General features: G+C 46.7%; 8 protein-coding genes across 8 annotated transcripts; 4 read left to right on the top strand and 4 right to left on the bottom strand.

Annotated features, from left to right (window-relative positions):
• Positions 1 to 9: 9 nt before the first annotated feature.
• On the bottom strand, positions 10 to 1,120 carry BP5553_03695 (putative Glutathione S-transferase kappa 1; the record flags this gene model as incomplete). The annotated part of the gene is made up of 6 exons (XM_032012318.1): positions 10 to 97; positions 143 to 196; positions 268 to 539; positions 657 to 825; positions 888 to 966; positions 1,087 to 1,120. 6 exons carry the CDS (start codon positions 1,118 to 1,120, stop codon positions 10 to 12), a joined length of 696 nt encoding a protein of 231 aa, XP_031872011.1.
• A 429-nt stretch (positions 1,121 to 1,549) lies between these two features.
• On the top strand, positions 1,550 to 2,643 carry BP5553_03696 (putative Hydroxysteroid dehydrogenase-like protein 2; the record flags this gene model as incomplete). Its single annotated transcript, XM_032012319.1, has 4 exons — positions 1,550 to 1,643; positions 1,698 to 1,888; positions 1,942 to 2,277; positions 2,323 to 2,643. The coding sequence occupies 4 exons, from the start codon at positions 1,550 to 1,552 to the stop codon at positions 2,641 to 2,643; spliced, it is 942 nt and encodes a 313-aa protein (XP_031872012.1).
• Positions 2,644 to 3,253: 610 nt separating this feature from the next.
• Positions 3,254 to 4,290, bottom strand: BP5553_03697 (uncharacterized protein; the record flags this gene model as incomplete). Its single annotated transcript, XM_032012320.1, has 2 exons — positions 3,254 to 3,651; positions 3,723 to 4,290. The coding sequence occupies 2 exons, from the start codon at positions 4,288 to 4,290 to the stop codon at positions 3,254 to 3,256; spliced, it is 966 nt and encodes a 321-aa protein (XP_031872013.1).
• Positions 4,291 to 7,066: 2,776 nt separating this feature from the next.
• On the top strand, positions 7,067 to 8,065 carry BP5553_03698 (Mixed-linked glucanase; the record flags this gene model as incomplete). Its single annotated transcript, XM_032012321.1, has 1 exon — positions 7,067 to 8,065. One exon carries the CDS (start codon positions 7,067 to 7,069, stop codon positions 8,063 to 8,065), a length of 999 nt encoding a protein of 332 aa, XP_031872014.1.
• Positions 8,066 to 10,803: 2,738 nt separating this feature from the next.
• Positions 10,804 to 11,577, top strand: BP5553_03699 (uncharacterized protein; the record flags this gene model as incomplete). Its single annotated transcript, XM_032012322.1, has 1 exon — positions 10,804 to 11,577. One exon carries the CDS (start codon positions 10,804 to 10,806, stop codon positions 11,575 to 11,577), a length of 774 nt encoding a protein of 257 aa, XP_031872015.1.
• A 393-nt stretch (positions 11,578 to 11,970) lies between these two features.
• BP5553_03700 (uncharacterized protein) lies at positions 11,971 to 13,218 on the bottom strand (the record flags this gene model as incomplete). Its single annotated transcript, XM_032012323.1, has 1 exon — positions 11,971 to 13,218. The coding sequence occupies one exon, from the start codon at positions 13,216 to 13,218 to the stop codon at positions 11,971 to 11,973; it is 1,248 nt and encodes a 415-aa protein (XP_031872016.1).
• Positions 13,219 to 14,754: 1,536 nt separating this feature from the next.
• On the bottom strand, positions 14,755 to 15,959 carry BP5553_03701 (uncharacterized protein; the record flags this gene model as incomplete). Its single annotated transcript, XM_032012324.1, has 2 exons — positions 14,755 to 15,777; positions 15,864 to 15,959. 2 exons carry the CDS (start codon positions 15,957 to 15,959, stop codon positions 14,755 to 14,757), a joined length of 1,119 nt encoding a protein of 372 aa, XP_031872017.1.
• Positions 15,960 to 16,387: 428 nt separating this feature from the next.
• BP5553_03702 (Trimethyllysine dioxygenase) lies at positions 16,388 to 18,486 on the top strand (the record flags this gene model as incomplete). The annotated part of the gene is made up of 10 exons (XM_032012325.1): positions 16,388 to 16,860; positions 16,930 to 16,947; positions 17,027 to 17,093; positions 17,155 to 17,215; positions 17,265 to 17,379; positions 17,432 to 17,534; positions 17,579 to 17,678; positions 17,725 to 18,225; positions 18,285 to 18,356; positions 18,410 to 18,486. The coding sequence occupies 10 exons, from the start codon at positions 16,388 to 16,390 to the stop codon at positions 18,484 to 18,486; spliced, it is 1,587 nt and encodes a 528-aa protein (XP_031872018.1).
• Between the last annotated feature and the right edge of the window lie 822 nt (positions 18,487 to 19,308).

Consider the following 19,308-nt stretch of genomic DNA (forward strand, 5'->3'; position numbering starts at 1 on the left):
TCTCACTTCTTACAGCTTGGCCTTGTCTCCTTGCTTTGGAGGAAGGATCTGGATATCCTGCCAAGGCAACCCCAGGAATTCCCATATAAAATGAAACCTAACAGCCGTCAGCGAGTTGAAATAACATAGTGGAAAAACGAACCTATCACTACCAAAGAAAGGTTCTTCTTTTCCGTCACTATTGCGCACCCACAACCTATGATGAAAGTAAGCATCGATATTGGATTTTAAAATGATAAATCTTGGGTTATGAAATGAAACACATACCAAGGCGCACCAAAAGCCCCCAGATCAAGGGCTTTCTGGGTATTTTCCAACAACTTATCTTTCCACTCCTTCTCTCCAGCAGCCTTGAGAATATCCTCGGCCTCTTTCTTGGAGAATTTCCCGAATCCTTCAAGGACGGCTAGGAAATTGTCCGGCTGGGTAATGTCGACTTGGTTTGGCGCCGTCCAGAGCTTTTCGAAAAGGTGGACATACGTCTCCTCATACACCTCAGGTGGAAAGGTAGCTTTAACGTAGCATAATGATCGTTGGGGCTTATTTTATAAGTGTGAGCATTATTGATTCTAAAAAGGGCGAGCGGCACAATGGACAGGACAATGACCACTGGAACAGAGACGATACTGGAGAAGGGCGAGAAAGAGGCGACTTACAAGGAGGGATAAGGGAGGAAAGAAAGGTGGGGCTTCTATCTTCAGTAGACCGTGGTGATTCTTTGATCGGGTTAAATCGAATTTCCCATACTTGGCTTTGGCAGGAAGAGTCCATGGGGGCTTGTTGCCTGAGCCGACGTTCACGCCACCGAGGAAAATTGGATGGTATCTAAGCGCATTTGTTAGAAATAGTGGCTTGCTTTCTGGATATAGAGGAATGGGCATGCCTACTCAATTGTTACACCATGAGATAAGAGGAGCTCGCGGTTTTTGCGGAGGTGTGTAAGTGCCATGTAAGTGTAGGGCGATACTGTTTGATTGGGGTCAGTAGGTAGGCCATAGCTGATAACGAAGCTGTAACTACTATTCATGTCGCATGAGTCGCAAACAGAGAAGGATAAAATATCCAGTAAATTAAAGCCAAACTTACCACAATCGATATAGCAGTCAATATGGCCTCCCATATTGTGGATTTCTGGACTCGGAAGTACGAGTAACGGAATAACAAGCAATGCTTTGAATATCACTGATCAGTGGGGTTCTTATTCGGGGAGATCCTCAATTCCTAGTAGATAAACGATCTCTCATTTATATGAAGTATTGGATTACTGATCTGGAACAGTGCAAAGTAGTCGGCAGGTCAGATGCGAGCCACCCACATATCTAGCGCTGGGGGATGGCGGGGATTCTCCACCGTGGTCAACGAGACCCCGGCCAGCCGAGGTTTGAGCTTCGGACCCAGGCGGTCATGATCACTAAACTTTTGATGCCGACACCGTGCCAACATTCGCATCTACAATGGAATAAAGAGGTTATCTGATGCGGCTAAGTATGACCTGCCATTGTGCTCTGTCGAATTGGCCACCTTGAACGCTGAAAATCAAAACTTCGATATGCCTTCGACACAAAAAGTTGCGCTGGTGGTGGGTGCCTCGCGAGGCATCGGAAGACAGGTCGCTATCGATCTGGCGAAGAACAATTATGCCGGTACGCTTCAATGCAATATATTTTGAATAGATTACCTCTAATATATTTCTACAGTGGTCGTCTCAGCTAAGTCGACTAGCAATGCGCAGACAACGAAACCATTTCCCCCGGATCCAAACTCACAGCAATCGACAATCAATACTGTGGAAAGGGAGATCAGAGAAGCTGGCGGTCAAGCTACTGCCATTGCTGTGGACACAAGGGACTTTGAAGATGTTAAGAAACTTGTGGACCAAACGGTCAAGGTAGGGATGGGCTAAGTGGACATCGACATGTGCTACTACTAACTTACGGCTAGATATACGGCCACATTGATGTCATCATCTATAACTCCGGAGCAATATGGTGGGCATCCGTTGAAAATACGCCGATGAAACGATTCCAGCTTATGCAGCGCATTAACCCTGAAGGCCTCTACGGGACTATCCAAGCTGCGTTGCCCCATTTCAAGAACAATGGCTGGAAGGGCCGTGTAATTGTTGTCAGCCCTCCTATTTACTCGCGTTTTTTCCGGGGAAAGACTGCATATGCAATGGGGAAGGTTGGTATGAGTGTTCTCACGAAAGGCATTGCAATGGATTGGGAGAGAGAGGGCAAGAAAGATATGGCAATGACAAGCATCTGGCCTGCTTCGGTATGTTTCTTTGCAAATTACAACAGTCGTTGCTAACCCGACCAGTCCATCGAATCAGCAGCCACTGGCCAGATGACAAATATCGACCCAGATGCTGTTAAAGATCTTCGAAAGCCATCCATCTTCTCCGACGCTATTCTTGCGATGATTCGCGCCCCAGTTGCAGACGTCAACGGACTTCTGGATACAGATGAAGATTTCTTACGCAATCATGAAGGCGTTAGCGATTTCTCGAAATACTCTGTTGTCCCCGGGGCTACGACTCGCCGTATCATGCCTCAAGAGTTTCCTGACCTGACCGTTGCGGAGCAGGCCGATGAGGGTAGGAGAACCGATAGTGCCAAGATGAGGGCTGCCAAACTTTGAGGTCGATATATAGATTTATTATGGTTCAAAACTATAATACAGAGGAGATTTAGTAATTTCGACTAGATAAACGAACATCGATCATAAAGCCTAATCCGCTGCCTTCGGCCGAACCCTTTCTGCTAGTTGAAGTTTGTGTGATACCGTTTTCGTTTCCCTCTGAGTTTCTTTTCTTTTGGCTTTACACTGTTTTGATTACCTACTTCTGAGTTGCCTGGACCCTTTTCTTGCTTTGTTTCCATGACAATGTGGTCCAGGTTATTGCATTTAACGCAGCACTTCTAGCTTTCTATGTGATCTACCCGTAGATCTATACTTAACACTGATTCTGTTATTTCTTTTGTATCTCCGTCGGGACAGCCCTCCTATTCCATACCGTCATCGTGGGTTCTAACATTTTTTCCTTCTTATCAATTGTATCACGGGCCTAGTTCGCAAGTCAACAAGTGAGTAGGTCCCTAAAATATAGCGATCCTAACCTAGAATCCGGCCACAACATCGCTATAAGCAGCAGATACTTAATGCAAGCTAATTATATTCGTCCCATAGCTACTGTATTACCAGTATTATTCGTATCTCCTTTCTATATATCGACCAAGCGCCTTTAAATCTAGCTAGCTTTTCTAGCCAATCTTGATTTGATTTTCTCAACTTCCTCCTTGTCAAAACCCAAACGCTCAATTAAATAGCCCTCTACACCAGTAAATGCCCCTTTCTTATCGCTTTGGTCCTGTTCTGCACTAAATGCGCCCCATTTTCCATCCATCCACTCTAGAAGAGCTAGGATAGTGTCCCCTCGCGTTCCACATATAGCCTCCATCCCTGGCTCGGAAAAGGTCTCGTCATCTGGAGTCTTTCCCATTTGCTGCAGGAGACTTTTGAGAAGATACTCCCGAAATGGCTCAATGCCAATACGAGTAAGTGCGTAGTCTCGCGATATCTCTTCGGGTACACTGTGCATAAGAGCAAGTATCAGCGCTGCGAGCACGCCTGTGCGATCTTTACCCGCTTTGAGTAGTATCAAGTCAGTAGCTGAAGTAAATTGGAGGACAAAGCGGAGACATAGATAGAGTACTTACCATTACAGTGAAATAGTATCCCACTGCTCTCGCTATCTTTCAACTTTTCAAACACCGCCCGATACGCATCTCGATGGGTCTCCAGAAAATGCCCATATAACTTCACATAGCCATCCACACCCTCATTTTGGGCAAAATCCGACGGCGAAAGTCGGGCAGGCTGGTGTGAGCCATCTAATTTACTATCTTCAGCACCCTGTGCACTTGCTCCACGCTCTCCCCGGACTTGCGATCCAAAATCGACCGTACTCGGGATCCAAACATTCTCAATCCCGTCAACTTCGGGGTTTGGAGATTTCTCCTTTTCCTGACTGCTGCGGAGATCGAAGATCGTGGTGATGTTGTACGTTTGTTTGAGAGATGTTAGTGTAGTGGCTGGTAGGTGGGCGAGTGAGCCGGAGCGAAATATGAGGTTAGGTGGGAGAGTAAGGGAAGTGACAGTTCGAAGGTTAAGTGCATTAGCAATGGGAAGAAACGGAGCGGAGTTCAAGTATTCAGTGACTTCAGCTTCTGGAATAGGGGTGCGGATGGGAGTTTCTAGGACATCTGATAATATAGTGGTGGTCATATTTTCTGAGCGCTTGTAGTAGTTACTGATATTTTGAGAAAGACGATATTAGATACGTTTATGAATGCAGATGCTCATGGACCATTGACTTGATATTCCTTGTGTGGGGTAATATTTGGCCCGAGGAGAATAAGACCAACGCGTCGCTGAATCAGCAGTGCGAGTCAGAAGACTACCTGTGTTCGAACATTTTTTGTGACATTCTATCACTAATCTTGAGATCACTTTGAGAGTGAGATATTTTGAAGCAACAAGAAACAACAGAATATGGATCCAGCGATTAAGATGTATAAACCCCTCGTAAAACATGGCATTTAATTCCCTTTGGTTTCTATACAATATGAGGGTCTGGGAGCTACTACTTCGTATTCGGTCATATAACGGATATAGGCAACCTGAGCATCCGCTCGGCTTCGAGAACGACCGCGACAGTTGAATTAGAAAGAATCCAGCTATTCAGGAAAACGGTAGAAAATAGATCTCAAAGGAGAAAATTAAAAGGATATCGTAAACAAATGGCGGTCTGGAGGAATTTCACATGTAATATCCGGATGGAAGACTTCCGACTTCCAAAAGCTCTCTCGTTGGGTAAATAAAAGGGGGAGGGAGATAAGCGAGCCTAGAGTGGCCTAACAAAGCCCCCTATCTTTCTACTCGGAATGAGTAGCTCGACATGTGCACGCTCCATCAACCTAAAAAGTATGTTTGCTCGCAGTGGTTCGTCCGGTGGGCTGTATCCAATAAGGTCAGAGACGTAATATAACTAGTCTTATATCAATCGCCGATTCGCGCGGATCTCCCGTAAACGGCATGGTCCGTCATGCTGATTGTTCCATCACAGACCACCAGTTTTCCGGGGTCAATCTACTTAGAACGGACCCTGTATCTCATCAGCTAGGGAGTAATGGCATCTAGGGGCGTTTGTCATGCTGAATTAAATTGAACTCTTCGCTCCACGGAAATTAGGGGACCCGGCAGGCGGGTCCGGATCCCGAAGGAAGTACCCTAGTATCGCGTGCTCATACCTGACTTTGATCTGAGCGATCAGACTGAGCCGTAAGGGTCCTCAAGATCTATCGGCACTGCAGATACGAAGTACTCGATAACCTTAATGTGAGATACGGAAGCCACAGTGCGTCTACTTACCCAATCTCAAGAATTTCCTTAGCTGTACGAAGCACTGTACTGTACAGTACATGTAGGCAAACTCACAGTGCCCTCCTTATCCTTCGAGGCCTTGCCGCCTCTCAACTCTATGCGCCGGGCTAGCCAAACAAAGCTAACATGGCCAGTTCGGTTCGGGCCATTATAAGTTATCCATAGTCATCTGGTCTGTGATATTTTATCCTTTGCATTTGCACCTGTAACGCTCGCTGCCTAGTGAGCAAAATGAGGCCGACGGCTTCCCTCGATCTAGCTCTGTCGCCGTGCCCGCAGACTCCGCGTCCATTGATAACATTGGCAGATGCACTAAACCTTCCAAAAGAACGGCCAAATTCTCACGGAGTTATGTATAGCTTTTTTAGATGTCATACATATAGATGCATTATAAATAAAACCCCCACCAATCTTAGGTCCGAATCACATAAACTTAATAGAGATATTTACATTTTTATAGGTCGTCCGTCCGGTGTCCTTACTCTGTAGACACAAGAATAAGCGACCTCGAAAAAATGGGCATACTCGAGTATGAGACGACTTATCAACACCGCCAATTGTTATTTCCAAGGTCTATAACAGGTTACTTTTACGCACTCAGGGTTAGCCTCCGGACATTGAAAAAGAACTCTTTCGGTCGTTATTCGGGCCTATGCATGAAATCACATCTGTTAGGGGCTTCGCGTTCTAGGCTTCCTGACCAAAGCTCTAGGTTCTCGCTGTAAGGTTACTCCCTAAGGTCAACTTAAACTCCATGTCGATCTGCGACGAAAGCGGAGGCTGATTGCCCCTTCTGGATTGCGCCTCCCATCCTATGATCGCGATGAGTCCCGAGACCCTATCGCATGTCACACGTCGTCGGTAAACTCATGCTTTGCGCCCCGGGCCTGGTCGGCAGCTCCGCTGAACCAGCGCATGATGCTGTACCATACAGCACAGGCGTTCCAAGTACAATATTAACCCGTTTCCAGCATCTCATCCGTCGCTTCTCTCCACGTCCCCCAACCTGGGGTACGCCAACACCTTCTTCTTGTATACTCTCCCGAGATGACTGCCGCGGCCAGGTGAGTGCTTGGCCTTGCATGTTATCCAACAAGCTGGGAGGAAAACGCTCGTCTCGGCCACACTCACCGGCTGTGGCGTGGATAAGGACGGATGACGCCAAGATCTCGTCGCATGGGCTTCAACCTCATCATCAGTTGCGTTCGATTTCGGAGATGCAACTCTGCGCTGTTACTACCGTCTTTCGGTCATGTTCGCGTTCTTTGAATTCCCCCCACGCGGCGATGTTTTATCGATAGAGGAGCAGGTCCTGTTTGCCATGGGTGACTCGTTTCTCGGCGGAAAGCCGCCGAGGAAGCGTGGCGTATATTACTTCATTTACCTCCTGTTCAGAATGTCTTAGGCGTGCCTTGAAAAGTATATATATGCGTATTGCTTCTTTCATTTCGGATCTTGATGAGTTCCACCGGTGTTCAAAGCTCTTCACGTTCCTTCCAACCTCCAGGTCCTTCATCATCAATTCTTTTGATGCTTCACTTGTAAATATTATACTTTGTCCATAAATCCCTCTATATACGCTGGAAGTACCTGGTTGCTATTGTATTATATTCTCATCATGCATTCCAAAACCTCTCTTGTCGGGCTTAGCACCCTGGCCTATCTCCATGCCGCAAACGCCGCAGCGATGAGTTTGGCCAGTAACCTTACGATCCCCGTTCAATTTGCCGTCGCAAGCTACAGACAGGTTGATAGCTATACCAGCATCAATTTTTTCTCATCCTTCAACTTCTTCACTGGAAGTGACCCGACGCATGGGTTCGTGGACTATCAATCCCAATCCAACGCCCAAAACAGGGGACTTATCAACACCAACAATGGCCAAATCTACCTAGGGGTCGACCACACCACCACCAACCCTTCTCCCGGGCGCGCCTCTGTCCGATTAACCAGCAATAAAGCCTATAACCATGGTCTCTTTATCGCGGACATCGCCCATATGCCCGGTAGTATCTGTGGCGTATGGCCAGCTTTCTGGCTCTTCGGTCCCAACTGGCCCAACAGTGGCGAGATCGACGTCCTCGAGGGTGTCAATCTAGCGGGCACAAACAGCATAACCCTTCACACATCGGCGGGATGCACGATCAACATTGGCGGTTCGCAAGGTGGTACCAATCTGAACGACGCGAATTGCAACTCCAATAACGGATATAACGGCTGTGGCGTTACCACAACGGTACCCAATGCCTACGGCGACGGTTTTAACAACAACGGAGGTGGAGTATACGCTATGCAGTGGGAGTCCTCGGGTATCTACGTTTGGTTCTTCCCTCGGAATAATATTCCCGCTGATATCAGGAGCGGCAATCCTGTCACGGGTAACTGGGGCTTGCCCATTGTGGCTTTCAACGGGGGCAGTGGCTGTAACATTGACCAGCACTTTATGAATCAAAATATTGTGTTTGACACCACTTTCTGTGGTGATTGGGCAGGGGGCGTTTGGGGCGGTACTTGTGCCAGCAGGGCCAGCTCGTGTAACAACTATGTTGCACAAAATCCGGGAGTGTTTGCGCCGGCCTATTGGACGATCAATTCGGTCAAGGTGTACCAGTTGTGAGGTGGGAGATCTGATAGGACTGAGGCTGGTAAGTGCCTAGGCTTTCATTTTTGGTGGAGGGCGTTCGTCGAACCGGCAGGAATGGGCATTAGGGATATCACGGAATCTCCCTTCCAGGGGATAGGACTGAGGTCTGATGTCAGCTTTCAAATGTATATATTTCATAAAATCATGGCTTTACATATGACTTCACTTGTTCCATCTTGTAGTTTTTGTAGTACCCTCATTTAAATGGTGTCTCGCCCTACATTCCGGTTGCCGCCTCGCGGCTGTCCCCATGAGAGCAAAGCTCCACGTGGGTAATGCTTGCATGGCATGATGTTATCTAGCAACTCGGTCTTGGTGTTGGCTAGGGTAGAACAATTCGGCGGTGCCACGCGGAAATCGACGGTGCATAAATTGATCTGGAGCCGAGGCAGATGACATTATGCCAAGTGGAGAAGCGGCATAGGTATCGTAATGAATATTTACAGTAGGCGGAATACGGTAACATAAATGCTTGGATAGGTAAAACTACGAAATGTTGGGGAATTCCAACAAGTATAACCCACATGGAATTATTGAGCAGTTTGGAGGTTCAGAAGTTCAAAATTTGTATGCTTTGAGGGGAACACGAGAGGCGGGTTTCCCTGCTATACAGGTCTGATATCTTGATGGTACTCCAGCGTCCTGATACAATGATCACTAATGTTAAGTTCTTGAGAGATTGGAAAAGTTCAGTGAGCTTGTATTGACAGTATATCAGTTTCCATGTAGAGATTAGATACGGCCACAGGAATAGAATGAGGGAGTACCATGCGTGGCATAGAATCATATATGTAGAAAAGATAATTCGAGAAATGTGAATACCAAGGTACTAATTTTAATTCGGGCAACCCAACAGTCACAGCCAGGTACTTCCGAGCCCGGGTCTACGGTTTACCCTTATGAAGGGAGTCTTCTATGCGGCATTTGGGACCGCATTATGCCTGGAACATTTTCTCGAAGAACTATAAAGCAATTTTCGAGCAACTGGGAAAATAGTTGCCTATGGCGAGCTAAATTGTACATTAGCTATCGACTTGGGGGATTTAAATGGAAATAGCCAACCACCTCGCCTCGCAGTATGGGCATGGGAAACCGGACTTCCTCCGCTTCGAAGAAAGAATATTTGCGTGCATGAAGTGGAAGTGAGTGACTAGATGGTTAAGAAACAAACAGGAACTGAAAGAACGTCGGGGATACGCGTCGGTATGTTGTAGCGTGACGGCCTGGTCCGTGCGCGCTAGGTACTATAGCAGCAACCTTACTCCAACTTCATTCCAACTCGTACGAAGGCTCTGGTCAAAAGTCAAGGCCGAGGGAAGCAAGCCGCAGAGCTGGCAGAGCAATGGTTACTGCTGCAACGTCTGGGCATCTCCATACATTACATCTCCACGAGGCAGTATCTAGCCAGCCCTCCTAACTCTGGAGTCTGGAACAAAACTGTGGATGAACAAACTCTTCGCCGGGATGCCGAGCACCTTCTACAGGCATTCTGCCTTTGCTTCTTGGGTTGTTGTCTCTATACGACTCATCCTATACGAGATGACCAAAGGGTGACCATGGTCTGTCCCAAGTGCCATGGATGTATCTCCTTTGTTCCAAAGCCACGGATCTAAGACAATATCGGTGCTGACAACACCTTTGTATTTGGCCACCAAGTACGGAAATTCCCTCGTCGAAGAATTCTTTTTGTTAAAATGTGAGTCTTTCCCCGTCTCTCGCCATCTTCTTCTGGCAGGAAATAAGGGGGGGATAACAAAAAAAATGATGTACCACCATGTCCACTCTTTTGAGCCTCTAGGTCATTTTGTGGAATACCAGATGCCTTAAAAGGCTGTTTCTTACTCAGCGTTTAGTGGTCTACTCAGCTAGTGTTGAGATTATAGTTTTGATGCTTTTAACGCCAGTTATGCCATCTTGACTAGTCTATCTGTACTTGATTTTCGCCCATTTCACTATTTATTAGGTGTTCCCGGCGGCAGGATCACATAGCTGCAGCCTGTGTTTCTATAATTTGAGCGACTACCGAATTATTTGAGACAAACTATGTCACTTCATCAGTGGAGATCCCAATCAATATTTCGCCAAGTGGTCGTTCATGGCGAGCTAAGACCGTATCTTTGTTCGCTCCATTACTCGAGGATTTTTCTCGAGGCTCCTTACACCTATGCCGTTGTGTTCACCTGTTTTAATAATTTCGTCTGTTTCTTGGCGATTTTTCTTGGAATATACTGAGCAATAGTAAACTTGATAAACAAAGAAGCCGCCAGCCGATCGAAAAATAGTGTTATGCCTTCAAGCGGGTCACCTGCCTGCACAAGCACGCTTCTTTGTTCTCTCGATCCCTTTATTAATAAAGTAAAACATTGGGGTAACCGAAACCTCCTATTGTTTTATAGTTGCGATGGAAGAGACTAGGGGTAGCAAGTGGTCCTGGGCGAATATTTGTGAGAACCGAATAGGGTTATGTATGTTCGATGGCCACAGCCTGTTGTGTGTTTTATATCTGATCTCTTAAGTTGCCTCCTGTCTATGTATCTCATGAAGTCCCCCCCCCTCTCCCCTTCAGCACCTTCCTCATCTTCCTCGTATGTTGATCTCGACTCTCGTATTAAAATGCAAGCTCTTTATCTCGGTCTAACCTTTCCTCTACTGGTTATCACTACTCTCCTAATCGGCGGCCTGAAATGCCACAAAGCTTTAGCATTTCAGAAATGGACCGTAGAGCCTCAGCGACTGACAGTACTTTTATCGACACACATGCAGCCATGATAAACCTCATTGACGGTCTCACCAACAGGCCAAACATATCATTATATGTCGATCTGGAAGGTGTCAATCTATCCCGGCATAGTACCATCTCCATCATGCAAATGCTAGTTCATCCATTAAACAAGATCTACCTCATCGATATCCATACCCTTGACCGCAACGCATTTTACAACCCTGGCAGGGCAGGCACGACTTTAAAAGACATTCTAGAGTCTAAACAAATCCTGAAGGTATTCTTCGACGTGCGCAACGATTCGGACGCTTTATTTGGCCTTTATGGTATTCGGCTTGCTGGTATACAAGACATACAATTAATGGAAGTAGCATCACGAAAGTTTTTAGGCTCAGATACCAGGAAATGGCTTAGTGGGCTCAAGAAGTGCATCGAAAATGATTCCTCGCTCCCTAGTTCCTACAGGGAAACATGGAGGCAGATCAAGGAGAGCGGCAGGAGGCTTTTCGTACCCGAATCTGGAGGGAGCTTCGAGATTTTCAACACCCGCCCTTTGCCTGACGCTATTAGGCTGTACTACATTCAAGACGTCCAGTTTATGCCAGGACTGTTGGAGTATTACAAGTCCATACTTTCTCTTGCGTGGACGAGGAGGGTGGAGCATGAGATAGAGGCGAGGTTGGCGTCGACGCAACCTGAAGGTTTCAATTCCTGTGGGCCAGGCAAGACCTTAGCCCCTATAGGCTGGCTGTGTATAAAATAAGAATTCCTTTTATTGTTACAACTTTATACCTTCTTTTCTAGTTTCTTCTTTAAAAAGAATAAAGTATAACGGTTTTAAGGGGGTTAAGACATATCTTTGTGAATTATGCTTGTAGACTAGTAATAGTTGCCCTTTCGGCTTAGCCGCTGGGAATTAATAAATTATGTGGTTATATAAAGACATATTAGTTTCCTTGTATTCAATAATATTTTCAGTTGCCGCAAGCGTTAATGTGAATTCTAGCTTAACTCGATCTAGAACTTGCCCTTAACTAGCACTGAGATAATCAGTCCTCCTTCGCACGTCTCCTTAATAATTTTCCAAGTCAGTACAACTACTCCGCACCAGCTAATTGAAAGAGCAATACACATTAGACAACCCATTCCTCCAGCTTCACATCCTCAAACGCCCACTAATTGGCTTTGCACCCTTAAAGTTGACAGGTCCATTCTTATAAAAAGTCATGAAATCCTCAAACTTCGCATCCTCCCCGTACATCTGCCGCAACACCAATCTAGAGTCTGTCAACGCCCTCCAGTGATAACTATACGTGCACCGATACACAATCTCCCACAGCGGTGTGCCAAGCATATCTGCTATTGGCGGTGGCCCATCGGGAATCATCCGTGCAGCCAATTCCTTCGTTCTCAGCACCGCAGCGAATTTCTCTCTGAACGCAATGGAAGGAGCACTCTTCTCGTCCGAAAGACCCGGAAACATCGCGAATTCCGGAGTGATGATGAAACGTTCCAGCGGGACAGTTTGTGCATCGCTCCAGTCGATTATACCCGTAATGTTATAGTCGTCGTCAACGAGGATATTACCGTAATGTAGGTCCATGTGGCAAAGCGGGAATGGCCCACGCACATATTCTTCCACGACCATTGCTGGAAGTGCTTGTTCAAGGATCCAAGCAGCTGTGGACCATTGTTCGTCGTTGCCGTGTGCGGATTTGATCGCGCGGGTTTGTTTCTTGCGAGTGTTGTGGAAGTATTCAAGTGAGGTAGAGAAGGGTCCACTGCCGTTATAAGGTGCGATAGAGAGCTCGTCAGCGGTGTCGAGGCCGCTGGATAGGCTGCCGATGTGGTCGAATCGGAGATTACTGAGTTGGAAATAGTAGTCGGCAAACTGCTCAGCGACCTTGTCCCACTTACTCTGTGGCACTGTTTTCGCGAAGGATGAATCGGGAACGTGGCCAGGGAGAGCCTCCATCAAGATATAGCGGAAGCCGAAAGGATTTGTGGTGGAAACGTCGGAGCCGTAGACTTTGGGAATTGGAATGGAAGTACGAGAGCTCACCAGATTTATCGTGGTGATCTCACTTCGAATGGAAGCCTCGACGGCTGCGTCGTGAATGGGATTGGTAGGAAGTCGGATTCTGGCAATCCAGTATTCCGAATCTGAGAATCTGAGCTCAACTACGACGTTGTTCATGCCACTGGCAAACTTGGTGGAGTCGATTGAGCACGTAAGCGTTTGGCCAATTGCTTGAGGCGCTTCAGCCAATGTGGAACGAAGTTGCACTGCTGTAGTGCACAAAAACGGAAAGTTTGCGGTAAGCAGAAGCTGTTGAATTTTTCGTGCCTGTTCGCTATCGCAACTCATGTTTTGGTATGATGTCCATGAATCTGATGGTGCCATATCCGTTCATTAACACCGTTTTAGAACGTGGTGCAAGAAAGAGCGATCGGAACAATTCAGATGGAGAATCGCACTTTTGGACACGGGGTTGGAAAGTCTGGGTCGGAATAGGGCCTTGGATAGATATACGTAGCAGTTAGAAAATAAGAGAAGAGAAGAGAAACTGTTTGTAGAATCAATCTCCAAGAAAACGTTGAAGGATGCCCCAGTCATATGTCTACATTCTAATAAAGAGCTCAATAAAGAGCTTCTAGCGTAATGCGCTAGGCTGTACTTGCCTACCTCGAGGTGCTACAAAATAAACAAAAAGTCCTGAAACCACTGTAATACTCTATAAAACCGAAACAAAATCGCTCGGTCTGGCTGAGCCTCTGCGCCTGCCGGCATTCATTTGTTGTTTTCTCTGGCTCCACACTTTATGGTGTATTGGCCACAGTTGTCCAAACCCTTCCATCTGGTAGGGCTGCACTCCCGCGCTGCATGCCAACTTACTTTTCACCTACCCGTTGGCCAACGGGCAACTCTTTATTTCCGTTCGCCAGAGCACTTGGCCATCATCTGCTATTGGCGCCTGCCCCTCTGTATGGCCTACACGAGAGTGAAATAGCTCAACGAAGAGAATTGCGTTTGCAGCTTTGCATTGGCTATTGGCTTCTACCCCTCTATATAGCCTACACAAGAGTATGAAATGGCCCGACGAAGAGAATTGCGTTTGCAGCTTTGCCCAAGTTTGAGAGTTCACAGCAGCCCAAACAAAGCCACTTTGAGTGGGGGTATAGCGTAAGATAAGCATCCAACTACGAGAGTCAAAGGTTCATACCCTCGGAACTTTCCATACAGACCTCGAGAATTATTATCACTAGCCAGGACGAACCATTCACTCTCCAACACCACCACCTTCTATTTATTGATCGCACCATAATCAGTATGCCAAACCAAACAACTACCAGTGGCAGCAATGCCAACCAATCCAACGTCAACTCAAACAACCCAAGCAATGCCAACCCAACCGATTCCAACTCAAGAAATGTCGACAGGCCTATCAAAAAAATGACCACATTCCCCGAGTGTTGGGACTGCCACTCGCAACTCGAAGCCGTCCCTCCTTGTGACTGCGCCAACTCCGATTGCAATGTGCCAAATTGAGAGTTACAATTGGTCAGCCAGCGTTGAACGAGAAATATAGCCAGGAAATTCACTAACGGGCAGTAGTAACGCTCAATCCACCTTGTGCCTTCCTCTCGCGCACTATCAATGACGATGGACGGTATTCGGGACAGAGGCATTGAATCATCAACATAGATGGAAGAGAACATATGATAACAATGAAGGATGAAGGATGTGCTGGTTAAGGTCATTTTTTCGTCACATGTATACCGCACACTCATTATAGTAGCTAGAATTGAATTGTCGCTCTGAATCACTAGACAAACACACTTATCTTCCAAATCAACTTGTATGGTCGTAAAGATAGGACTGAAGAACAATAATGTGACGCCTATAGAATATCTTCTGTGTTCTTCCCGCCTTGAATAATTACAGAGCAGTTTCAGCCTCTAGACTGATCCAAGGAGCATCAAAGTCCGAATCATCAAACAAATCCACGTCTGACTGATCATGAACATCGATATCTGTGAACTCATCACCAATCCAATCTAGATCGTTCCAACGAGCATTCTCCGGTAACAGAGCCTGTCTGTTCGTAAGGATGTCATGAGCAGCAACTTGCAACATTGGGAATATACAGCGAAGAATTCTAAAAGTTCTTATAGCAGGCAGGCGAACCATGGTAGCTTCTGCAGCATCCAACAATTCGGGGAAAGGTGTTCTTTTTATAGTACCAAACTCAAGACAGCACTCTGATTGTTGACCTTCAGCCTGATGCAGTGCTGGCTCCTTGCGGCTGAGGTTTATAATGAACGTTTCAAGGTAGGGGTGCTTTGCAGAATCGTTCATCTCGAAGATCCTTGGGCAAATACTACGCAGGCGAAGTCGCAGATGACGCAGGGAAGGTAAAAAATCTGGGGACAATACCAGACAGCAGATTTGATGGTAGTCATCTGGGCCGTGTCTAAAACCGGACTGTTCCCACGGATTGTCTATCGTAAGGCTGGTGATGGACCTGGGAAGGGAATTGATGACGGATACTATGGCTGGGGTGAGCAGTTTATCGACCCACTCATTCAATGGCGACTTCATGGATACTTTGAGTCGGAAGGCTTTGAGCTCGGCCATATGACGAAGATATCCAGCCAAGGACACCAAGCTTCCGCAGGTTTGGAGGTCGAGAAACACGCAGTTTCCTATCAGCCCCATCATTCTCCAAGCTTCTATCTGTGCGCGGTGATGGTCATTTTCAGCCTCGGATTCTAGTACCAGAGGATCGGGATCGGTCGCTGCGTCGATGGGGGAGTTATAATCGTCGTAGTTCCTGCCCTCAATTGATAACGTTCTAACACTTGCTAAAACGCGGAGATGAGACCGTTTTGGGGCGGCTAGGAAGCGTTGGAGGGATTCGGTCGATAGCGCGAGGTTCTCAAAAGCCACGAACTGTGCAACCTGGTACCTAGGAAGTAGTATGAGTACTGTTAGCTTGAAGTTGATATGTTGACTTGAATTTGAGGGAGATGGAAACCTTTGCACACGAGGAGTCTATCAACGTGAGCACGAAGATAATCACTCCCGGTGAATCGTGCTATGTATAGGAGGATCTCCGGCGGGAGGGTATCGAGTGATTGCATCGTACTTGAACAATGCGGGGCAGATGCGGGGCGAATACGCAGTACGGAGTAGCTCTGGATTATTGACATCGGAAGGTGAGATGATCAACGAAGATGCAGGACGGTTCAGCCTAAGGCACCAAGGCCACTAACTATCTTCCCGTCGGATGGGGGTTGTCGAGACGATTATATGATAATCCCCCTAGAATACAATCAGATATACAGGCTTATCACTAAGGAACAGTACGTCACGGTGAATGCCCTCCCTACCTATTTATTAGTATACCGCGCAGACCGACATTTATGGTGCCCATGTGCTCGTATCACTAGCCGCACTCGTATTAAGCGATAACGGACAAGGGTTTGGCTAACTTAAAGGTCGCTCGATCACAAGCCATAGACACCAACCTTCCAGCACTACACCGCAACCTTCCTCTGCCAGTGCCGCCATGAATATCCAAATCCAACGTTTGTGGCGATGCCGTTCACGCACACCGCTATTTAACGCTATCAAACGCTCTGTAGTGACGGAAGCTTCTGGTGCTGATATTGCTGAGCCCTCAAACTCGGGCAATAATGCACCGTCGCCTCTACCAACAGCAAATGGGTCAGGCCCGGATTCCCAACCACGGTTCAAAAATAACTGGAAAAAAACACGTTCCCCATATACTACACGAATTCTGAAGCCAGGAACTGAAAATAATGCGCCGCATCCGGAATCCGAGGCGCCCATAGGTGATGAGGCCCTTGGATCGTGGCCTCCAAATATAGATCCTTTTCTATCGGGCATCTATAAAGTTAATGGTACCATTCCTCGCCACATGCCACGTAACAACGAAAAAGATAGCATGGGTGTCTGGGATAACCATCAGATTCCGTTGAAGCTGCGGACTGTGGACGGCCACTACTCGACGATATTTCTGTAAGAAATGGCCTTTGCTTTGTTTTGGTTTTTTGAGACGACAATTCGGATACTGATTTTATATTATAGTCCTCATATGTGGCTGAGGTTAGTGCAGTGCTTTGAACCTAAAACGATCCATTTCAGAGTAATCATGTGACTTTCTGACGCATATCTCCCTGCTCAGGGACAATTGCCGTTGTAATAAGTGTGTGAATCAAGATACCATGCAAAGGGCATTTGATACTTTTGCGGTATGGTACTGAGCGTGTTATTTTGCTGAAACTGGATGATCATGGCTCTGACAGTGACTAGATTCCTGAAAAGGTCCGACCAAACAAAGTAGTCACAGAGGCAAGAGGCTTACGTGTAGAATGTAAGTATTACATGTTCAAAGAACGGTAGTGCTATTGCTCATTCTTTAGGGAGCCATGATAAGCATAGCAGCCTTTACCCCTGGGATTGGATCTTAAAATACATCCCCAAATCAGCGACTGTTTGTGACGAGAATGAGAAGCCAATCTCGATGAGTGAAGATCCGTGAGTTTAGCAAACGAAAAACCAGGAAACTTTTTGTTGCTAACAAATTCAGCCGTATCTATTGGGGAGCAGAAATCAAATCAAATCCCCCATCCGTACACTATGACGAAATTATGGCTGGTGATGCCGGTGTTGGCACCTGGACGGACAAAATTGTAAGAGAACCTACTCCAGAAGATCACCAACTAACATCCTCCAGCGCCGATATGGATTCTGCTACGTAGATGGCTGTCCTGTCTCGCCAGAGAAGACGCAGCAGCTACTCGAGCGGATCGCCTTTATCCGGGTAACGCATTATGGTACCTATCCCATCTTGATTTTCAAACTGGCAACTTACATCCATAGGTGGTTTCTATGACTTTACAGCAGATCTCACCATGAAAGATACTGCTTATACAACGCTCGCCCTCCCAGCACATACTGACACAACATATTTCACTGATCCGGCTGGTCTCCAAATGTTCCATCTCCTCTCCCACGAAGAAGGATCAGGTGGCGAGTCTCTCCTCGTCGATGGCTTCCATGCAGCTCGGACCTTAGAAAAAGAAGATCCGGATTCCTATAAAGTGCTATCTAGAAGGCCCATCACCTGGCACGCTAGTGGCAATGAAGGCATTACCATAACACCGGCGATGAAATTTCCCGTCTTCAATATAGAGGCACCTAGTCGATGGGATGATAGTAAAAAATCACATTTGATTCAAGTGAGGTGGAATAACGACGATAGAGGCCCGATTCATCCGATCCTCTCCCCTAAGTGGTACGCAGCAGCCAGAAAATGGAACGATATCCTGAATAGGAAGGACATAGAGTATTGGGCTCAGTTGGAGCCAGGGCGCCCTCTGAGTATGGCCTCCCTTTCTGCCCTAATTCTTCCAGCATACTGATATCACATGCTTCTGCAGTTTTCGATAATTGGCGGGTTCTCCATGGTCGGTCTGCCTTCACAGGGAAGCGAAGAATTTGCGGTGGATACGGTAAGCCCCCAATTTCCCATAGATTACTAGGTATATGCTAACAAGTTGCAAAGTAAATCACGATGATTACATCTCCCGATGGCGAAACACGAATTTCAGTCGCGAGGAAGCTCTGAGCCAAATCCTATAACAGCATCACTCGGCACTCTCGCCCAGAAGATATTCCCTATATTTATTTTTTATTATTCAATTAAGAATCCATTGCACGCTCGCCAGGGAAGTATATGTGATAACTTATCTAAGTAATTGACCTAGAACCAACATGAGAGCGCCTCACGAAATCTCCACTTCCCCACCCCCGATCTAGCGCCCTTCTCCCGAACAACCACGTTACGGAGCACTATCTTCCCCACTCCATGCTATCCTCCCCAATTGCAGCATGGGAGCTTCACAAGTGAACCATAAGTAATTTCTGTATCTCGCTCAAATCAAACTTCCCATCCCGCTTTGTTTTCGTTGCTTCTTCGTTGTGCTTTTTAGTCGCTTTATCAAGTGCTAGAGTGGAAGTTAGCGCACGAGAGGTGATTAGGGGTTGATAAGACGTACTGGAGACGCAACAGGAGGTAGGCTTAGGCACTGCACTGGTCGCCGTAGGCAAGGTCTCGTTTTCGAGCCGAGTCATGATAAATGCGATGTCCATTGCTGCTCCTTTTTGCAAGTGGTGCAACGATCAATTGTCTGTGGTATTTTGGATTCTTAGGTCTTTGAGTGTTTGTTGTTTTTTGGAGGTGCGTTGCTGTTGAAGTTTGGAAGTTATGGAGTTGTAGTTGTCGTTGTTGTGGTTAACAACCGTTTGCTTACAACAAAACATCGATTTGTGGAACTTGTAAATTCAGCGCGGTGAATAAGTCAAAACAAATTTAGGCCAAGGAAGGGAAGCTGAGATGTGGAGGCATCACATGAGGCCGTGGATGAGCGAGAGCTTAGCTACTGTTTAGAATTTTTGGAGGGA

The sequence above is a fragment of the Venustampulla echinocandica genome (assembly GCF_003357145.1).
Source record: "Venustampulla echinocandica strain BP 5553 chromosome Unknown scaffold_1, whole genome shotgun sequence".
Lineage (NCBI taxonomy): Eukaryota > Fungi > Ascomycota > Leotiomycetes > Helotiales > Pleuroascaceae > Venustampulla > Venustampulla echinocandica.